This window comes from Heloderma suspectum, chromosome 6 (assembly GCF_057233095.1).
Source record: "Heloderma suspectum isolate Gila_16-S chromosome 6, 16-S_ref, whole genome shotgun sequence".
NCBI classification, from domain to species: domain Eukaryota; kingdom Metazoa; phylum Chordata; class Lepidosauria; order Squamata; family Helodermatidae; genus Heloderma; species Heloderma suspectum.
In genome coordinates this window covers 102188514-102196616 of record NC_139463.1, presented here as the reverse complement: position 1 = coordinate 102196616, position 8103 = coordinate 102188514, and the positions used below count along the sequence as shown (strand labels likewise).

The 8103-nt window shown below is 47.7% G+C and overlaps 4 protein-coding genes across 4 annotated transcripts; 1 reads left to right on the top strand and 3 right to left on the bottom strand.

Moving 5' to 3' along the window:
- Positions 1–472: 472 nt before the first annotated feature.
- LOC146342146 (histone H1.10-like) lies at positions 473–2187 on the top strand. Its single transcript, XM_084805723.1, has one exon. The coding sequence runs from the start codon at positions 578–580 to the stop codon at positions 1238–1240; it is 663 nt and encodes a 220-aa protein (XP_084661849.1). The 5' UTR covers positions 473–577; the 3' UTR covers positions 1241–2187.
- On the bottom strand, positions 582–4033 carry LOC146342145 (histone H3). Its single transcript, XM_084805724.1, has one exon. It carries the CDS (start codon positions 2578–2580, stop codon positions 2170–2172), a length of 411 nt encoding a protein of 136 aa, XP_084661850.1. The 5' UTR covers positions 2581–4033; the 3' UTR covers positions 582–2169.
- Positions 4034–4839: 806 nt separating this feature from the next.
- LOC146342144 (histone H4) lies at positions 4840–5252 on the bottom strand. The gene has a single exon (XM_084805727.1). The coding sequence runs from the start codon at positions 5250–5252 to the stop codon at positions 4941–4943; it is 312 nt and encodes a 103-aa protein (XP_084661853.1). The 3' UTR covers positions 4840–4940.
- Positions 4840–8050, bottom strand: LOC146342143 (histone H4). The gene has a single exon (XM_084805726.1). It carries the CDS (start codon positions 7987–7989, stop codon positions 7678–7680), a length of 312 nt encoding a protein of 103 aa, XP_084661852.1. The 5' UTR covers positions 7990–8050; the 3' UTR covers positions 4840–7677.
- Between the last annotated feature and the right edge of the window lie 53 nt (positions 8051–8103).

Here is an 8103-nt window from a genome sequence, read left to right as displayed (position 1 = left end):
ATGTGTTACTTGAGACACTTCAAACGGCTTTTGGCATCACACGGCCCTTCCGGGGCAATGGCTTTCCTTGGCGGTGGGGTGTAGACCCCCCAGAGTTTGACCTGGCTCCTTTTTCCAGCCCCGAAGTCCAAAGAGAAGTTTTTAATTTACAGGAAAAAGCAAAAGATTTCCAAGTCGAAGACGCGTAAAGCTGGAAACGGCTGCGATTCTGCCGGGTTTCCTCCCGCCTGCGGCCTCTCCCCAGCCAGAGACGGCCACGCTCGGAAAGGCCAGCTCCCGCGCGTCCCCCTGCACCGGGAACGGCGCCGTTCCGAAGCGGGGATGTTAATATTTTCGCTATTTTGTGACACGCAAGAAACACAAAGTTGCAGGGACAAGAGCCATTTCTGGCTCTCCCCGAGCAGGGTCTGTGAACGCGCCAATCAGAGCGCAGCTCCGCCCCTATAAATAGCAGGCAGCGGCGCCTTCGCTCCAGTTCAGACTTTACTTTTCGGCTCGGAGCGAGCGACTCGCCGCCGCCGCCCCAGACGCGAAAGCCCGCCCGCCCGCCAGCCGCCCGCCCGCCCGCGAAGAGGCCATGTCCGAGACGGCTCCGGAAGCCCCCGCGGCCGCCGCGCCGGCCGCCAAGGCGCCGGCCAAGAAAGCCAAGAAGCCCGCGGGAGCCGCCAAGCCGCGCAAGGCTTCCGGCCCCAGCGTCACCGAGCTGCTCACCAAGGCGGTGGCCGCCTCCAAGGAGCGCAACGGGGTGTCTCTGGCCGCGCTCAAGAAAGCGCTGGCGGCCGCCGGCTACGACGTGGAGAAGAACAACAGCCGCATCAAGCTGGGCCTCAAGAGCCTGGTCAGCAAGGGCACCCTGGTGCAGACCAAAGGCACGGGCGCCTCGGGCTCGTTCAAGCTGAACAAGAAGCAGCAGGAGAGCAAGGACAAGGCGGCGGCGGCGGCCAAGAAGAAGCCGGCCGCGAGGAGCAAGAAGCCGGCGGCCAAGAAGCCCGCCGGCGCCGCCAAGAAGCCCAGGAAGCCCGCCGCCAAGAAGAGCCCCAAGAAGGCGGCCAAGAAGCCTGCGGCGGGGGCCAAGAAGGCGGCGGCCAAGAGTCCCAAGAAGGCGGCCAAAGCCGCCAAGCCCAAGAAGGCGGTGGCCAAGAGCCCGGCCAAAGCCAAGGCGGTCAAGGCCAAAGCCAAGCCCAAGACGCCCAAAGCCAAGGTGGCCAAGCCCAAGAAGGCCGCGGCCAAGAAGAAGTGAAGAGGCTTCCGTGGAGACCCGACCTTTTGACCCCAAAGGCTCTTTTAAGAGCCACCCACAACTTCACTGCAAAAGAGCTGGCCTCCTCCCTCTCTGCTGGTCGTTAGGTTCGTCTGGGTTCCCGATGCTTTTAAAACACTACCAAAGCGATAATATGTAGATAGCATCGAGCTGTTGGGCATATTACAGACATCCAAAATTGTTCTGGTAGTTCTGTAACATACTTACAAAATGCTAGATAGAATTCATTGATTATGGAATAAAATGGCTAGCAAAATGTTCCAGAAACTAGAGCAACTGTCAAATTCAATAGGTGTGTAGGTGTTTCCTCTTTTCCGCAAACAACCAGGCTTGCTGAAAATTCTTCCTCTACCAGTTAATAAAAGGATTCGTGTTCCCTCTTGCCACTTTGAAATGGAGCGCGCATCTCGCCCTCCAGAGGATTTATTCTCCCCAGTTTTAATTTAATCATCAGGTAAACAGGTTGGATTCAGGTTCTGCCTCAAGAGGACGGGTCCAGCTTGCGAAAGATCCTTCAAGATTTTTGGAGATTCCCCCCCCCCCCCCCCGTACAGCTCACCCCATTTAGCAGGGTCTCTAGCATTTTCAGGGGGTTGGAGGGGCTGGGATTAGGTTGAATTTGCTGAAACACACCCGACGCACCTATTATTTACCCGTCAGCTCCTTCTTACCCTGTCCTTACCATATTAAGCAACAGATGCACTACACCGGTTTTGTTACGTATTGCGCGCCAGTTCTAGAAACGGAAACCTGTTGTTTGCAAATGTAGCTAATAGTGCAAAACAAAAAGATATACGTCAGAAACCTGATATAGCACAGCGAAAACAAACTCTTTTTACGTGAAAAGGTTGGTGGCTCTTAAAAGAGCCTTTGGGTTCTTACAGATCTGCGTTGGCGGACAGATGGCTTTAAGCTCTCTCTCCTCGGATGCGACGAGCGAGCTGGATGTCTTTGGGCATGATGGTGACTCGCTTGGCGTGGATGGCGCAGAGATTGGTATCTTCAAAGAGACCAACCAAGTAAGCCTCGCTGGCCTCCTGGAGGGCCATAACAGCGGAGCTCTGGAAGCGCAGGTCAGTCTTGAAATCCTGCGCAATTTCGCGCACCAAGCGCTGGAAAGGCAGTTTGCGGATGAGGAGCTCAGTGGACTTCTGATAACGCCGAATCTCCCGGAGGGCGACGGTGCCAGGGCGGTAGCGGTGAGGCTTCTTCACACCCCCAGTAGCCGGCGCACTCTTCCGAGCGGCTTTGGTGGCGAGCTGTTTCCGCGGCGCTTTCCCGCCGGTAGACTTACGAGCTGTCTGCTTCGTCCTGGCCATCTTCCCGCAAAGTAGCTACGAAACTCTCTCCTTTGCAATAGTTAGAAATGATGAAGCCGAAGGCCGGGTTGGTGAGTATTTATAGGCAGTCTCTCCTCGTCCTATTGGCTGAGAGTAGCAATGGAGCCGTTAGCAATGTTTGAATTTCCCGGGCTCTGCCATGATTGGGCCAGCCGCAGCTAAACTTTCCGATTCGTTCCTTCTTCTCCCACGCCCGGTCTTCGTTCTCAGGAAATACTCAATTCTCAACGCCACCCCGCGGTTCTTGCTTTCTAACGTAAAATATTCCAAACCCAACGCTATCCCGCAACATCACTCAGAAATATACAAGAAAGAACACAAGGGAGACGATTCCTGTATTCTGCAGGTAAAGGATGTGTACAAAGTGAGAGGTCCCGTATGGTGCAGCTTCTCTCTGTGATGGAAAAGGCCTCACAATGTGCAACCGTTCATCCAGTGTGCATGCGGCGAAATCCGAATATTTACTCAGAAAAAGTCCCACCAAGTTCCATTAGACGTCCTCTCTGGTGAAGGCAGCAATCCCTTGCACGCTTTCCCAGGATTAAGCCCCTTTGGGCACAGTGGGACTTGCTTCTGAGTAAACAGCATGCACAAAGTTGCACTGTGAGCGTATTTGGGATCACGCGCTGAATATGAGAGATGGATGAGGTCTAGGCTATTCCAGCACCGTGTTCCTGGAAAACTCACAAACCAGGCAAGATCATGATGTAACCCTCTCATGTTCTTTATCCTCAGCATCTGATAATGAAAGCACATTGAGTATGGAATTCCCATGCTTCACTATTATGGCCCACACTTAAAGCTTCCCAGCCCAATGTAGACATTGACACTTTATGGACTCATGTTATTGCCCTACTCCAAAATCGCCAGTAAAATAGATTAAGGGTAGTATCCAATGTTAGTCCTACCTAGAGAAGACCCACTGAAATGAATGAGACTTAAGTTTCATTCATTTCAATGGGTCTAATTTACGTAGGACTGACATTGGATACTACACTAAATAAGCACAAACTACACAGAGAAAGAGCACCCCATAGGCCTGAAGCTACAGCTTCTCCCACTGCAGTGTGTGTGTGTGAGTGAGAGAGAGAGAGAAATAAGTAATCCTTGCAGTTTTAAATCCCACCCTCTTAACTATATTTCAGAGGACTTGTGCTAGTTTGTTGTGGATCAGACCCAATATATAAGCAAATCAGGCTGCAATCCTTTATTACTTACCTGGAAGTAAGCACCACTGAATTAAATGGGACTTCTAAATAGACATATAAGATTGTGCCATAAGGCTGAATTTCTATGCCTGAGAGTAATCCCATTATACACAGTGGGACTAATTTCTGAGTCAACATGATCACCTCTCTGCAGTTGGCCTTTTTCACAATTTTAAAGTAAGTTTTTGGGAACCTTGAGCTTTTTCTCTGTATTTTTCTATCTGATCCTGACCACACCCCAAAATATAAGGTTCTACTTTAAGACTCTAACCCTGCAGACATCCTGACTACAACATCTAGTCAGCCTTCCCCCACACCTGGTTTTTGTAACATCTTGCCCAATGAAGAGATTTGGAGCTCCTGAAAGTCTGTACATTTTTTGTGATCTTTGAGTTGGCCTAATAAAGATATTATACGACATGGATTTTGCAATTTTTCTTACAGCCAACAGGGCTACCTTTGTTTTGTTTTTTAAATCTTTTCTTTTATTGCAAAAGCCTATTTTAGAAGATGTCTCAACCATGATTTGCCATCCACCACAAAATTTATTGCAGCCTTCCCCAACCTAGTGCCCTCCAGCTGCTTAGGACTACAATTCCCAACATTCCCCAGCCAGTATGACCACAGGTTGTGGGACAGGTTGGTGTATTGCACTAAACTGCCAAACGGTTAAAGTTTGTTAACGTTTTCGACCGTAATAAGGAAACAAAATTGCACTATCACGTTTGGGAAGTCCACTCACCCGATTCTAGATGCAGCAGGGGTTTCACGTTAATCTCAGATCTTTTCAAGTTTCTCTTCCGGACTGGAAAAAACCTTCGCGGTATTAACTTTTTCTTAAACCTACCTTAATCCCCATTAAGTGAAATATGCAAGTTTCACAATAAATTAGAAAAACAGTAGGTATTTTAATTTCACAAACTAATTTGTTGCGAGACGAGAAATTCTGCCTATTAGTAGAACCTTCCAAGCATTTTTATCTGGAAGCCATTAACCCAAGACTAAAAGCACGAACAGAAAACCAGCTGTATTCGTTTTATGGTACCTAACGTTTAATAAGACACAGCTCTTCCCTTGCAGATGTAGGTGGCCCTGAAAAGGACCTTTTGGCTTTGTCAGAAGGGGACCTTTTTAGCCTCCGAAACCGTACAGAGTGCGACCCTGTCGCTTCAGAGCATAAACGACATCCATGGCAGTCACCGTCTTCCGCTTAGCGTGCTCGGTGTAGGTCACAGCATCGCGAATAACGTTTTCCAGGAAGACCTTCAACACGCCCCGCGTCTCTTCATAGATCAAGCCGGATATGCGCTTTACTCCTCCCCGACGAGCCAAACGGCGGATAGCTGGCTTAGTAATACCTTGGATATTATCGCGGAGTACTTTTCGATGTCTCTTAGCCCCCCCTTTCCCCAAACCTTTACCTCCCTTTCCCCGACCAGACATCTTCTCTTCAACCTAAAATCCACTCCGTCTCCAAAAAAATAAACAATCCCAACGCCTCGTTACCTGGGTTTATATAGTATAGGATCCGACCAGAATGAAAACTGCAGGGGCAAAGTAAGTGTTCTATTTCCCCTCCCCGTTGAAAGTCTGACCAATGAATGAGCAGTAAGGAGTTTTAAATCGGCCAGTAAGAATTCAGGACGAAGCACTCCATGCAACCTTGTAGCTGCCTTGTTACCCCAGTCTGAGAGGGTTAGGTGGCGTTTCTTTTCCTTTAAAGTATAGAATTTTAAAATGGTTATGTTTGGGGTAATGTAAATTGAATGGCTAATGTGCATAACGACCAGCCATTGTGCACATTCACCACACCTCATGGAGAATGTGAATATGATCTGTTCATGAAGAGGGAATTAATTGTGCATATTCTCTGGCCATTATGCATGATCTCCAACAGGCTTTGAAGAATGTGCCTATCTCAACAAATTTCTGTACATTCTCTGGGTTCTGTGCAGTGTTGTGTCCAGGTTTCTGAGTGCCCCAGATATCCTGAATGGGCCCCCTCCCTCAGTGAGTCTGCCCTCTCACCACCACTGTCACCAGCTGCTCTCTTTCTCATCATTGCTTGACAGGCAGAGAGACAGTGAACAAATAGGCAGTAGCATCTGCTGCTCCTCACCACTACTGTTGTCCAGGCCAGAGGAAGAGGCAGGTGAACAAGCAGGTTGCAGTGCTGAAGAGGAGCGAGTCCAGGGGGATCCTGTTAGTGGGCTCCTGGTAGGTGTCCAGCCATGCCTATCCTTGATGCTGGCCTTGATTGTGCAGAATGATCAACAGGAGTTGGGAAATGTGCATATTTTAACAGGTTTTTGGACATTCTCCAGTCAATATGCAATCAAAATACCCCTCTAATCACTAGGTAACACTACACAAATTGTGTTCTACTTGTGGAAGGGTCCATAGCTCAGTGGTAGTGCACATACTTTGCATTCAGAACATCAAAGGTACAATCTCTGACATCTCAAGGTAGGACTGGGGAAAAACACCCCTAAAACCCTGGAGAGCCGCTGCCAGCCAGTGTTGACAATAACAATGGTCTCACTCAGTATAAGGCTTCCTATGTCCCTACTTTATGTAGTGCCTAAAATTAATCTAGAACTTCACTAATATTTTTCACTACTTTTGATGTCTGTTGTACAAAGAGCCCACGTGTTCCCATTGGTGCTAGAGACAAAACTGTATTTTCAAAGGGCAAGGGGCCATGCTGCTTCATCTGTAATGTTCATTCTGAAATATTTTTACACAACCTATTTACGGTGCAATCCTGTACCCACTTACTTGTGAGTAAGCCCCATGGCACTCAGTGGGACTTAACTCCAAGTAGACACTATAGGACAGAAACAAAATTCAAAATGATCTTGTAAGGTTAGAAGACTGGACATAAAATAACAGAAAGAAATTTAACAGAGGCAAGTGCAAAGTTCTTCATTTAGGAAAAACAAATCAAATGCACAGATATAAAATGGGGGATACCTGGCTTAGCAATGTGGACAGGATCTCAGAGTTGTAGTTGATCACAAGCTGAATATGAGTCAGCAGTGTGATAAGGCTGCAAAAAAGGCTAATGCAGTTTTTGGTTGCATCAATTGATGTACTTTCTAAATCATGGGAAGTAGTAGTTCCACTCTACTTTGCACTGGTCAGGCCTCACCTCAAATACTGTGTCCGGCTCTGGACACCTCACTTCAAGGATTCAGATAAACTGGAATGAGTTCAAAGAAGGGCAACTAAGATTATCAGAAGACTAGAAAACAAATTCCTATAAGGAAAGATCCCCACTTTCAACTAGTAAAGCACGATGAGAAAATGGGGGGGGGGTTTGGGGGGAGTAGACCAGACTATAGAAAAACCTGATAAAGCTTTAATTGCAGACTAGAGGAAAGGAAGCACAGTGTAAAAAATTTAGCGTTGAAAGAGTAAGAGTTCTGCCACAGTAACTGCCTAGAAATAAGCAACCGGCTTTATTCCGTTAGGGGGACATTCCAAAGGGATCAACTAAAGAAAAGCATGAAAGTGGTCCAAAAAATTGCTTTGCTAGTATTATGATGCAATTTTAAAAAAAGCGAACTGGCTATTAAAACAGATGGTTGCCTTTAATGGAAGAGCCTTTCTTTCTAGATCGTTAGACAAGGAAGACCGTTTGGTTATTTATTTTCGAGAACAGAACGAACCAAGCAACTTAAGGTTATAATGTTGCCTTGCGTTAAGTAAGCGTCTTCAACCACATGGTAGCAAAGCTTCGAGTACAGTATGTCCGAAATTATTGCATACCGTCACAGTAAAGGAACACTGCTCTTTCCGTGAAGGTGTGGGTGGCCCTAAAAAGGGCCTTTGGTGCTGGCAATTAGGCGACTAACCTTTCAGAATTTTAGCCACCAAAACCATACAAAGTACGACCCTGGCGTTTCAGGGCATAAACGACATCCATAGCAGTAACGGTCTTGCGCTTCGCATGCTCAGTGTAAGTTACAGCATCACGGATGACGTTCTCTAAAAACACTTTCAAAACACCCCGAGTTTCTTCGTAGATCAAGCCAGAGATGCGCTTTACGCCCCCACGACGAGCCAAGCGACGAATCGCAGGTTTGGTAATTCCTTGGATGTTATCGCGGAGCACTTTACGATGCCTTTTAGCACCCCCTTTACCGAGACCCTTTCCACCTTTCCCTCGGCCAGACATAGCTGTAACAAATAATAACACCCACTCGTTAAAAACTCTAAAACAATTATAACGCAAGAGCGTGCGGAGGAGTTTATATAATTCTTGGGCCGACCTGAGTGAAAACCTGAGGGG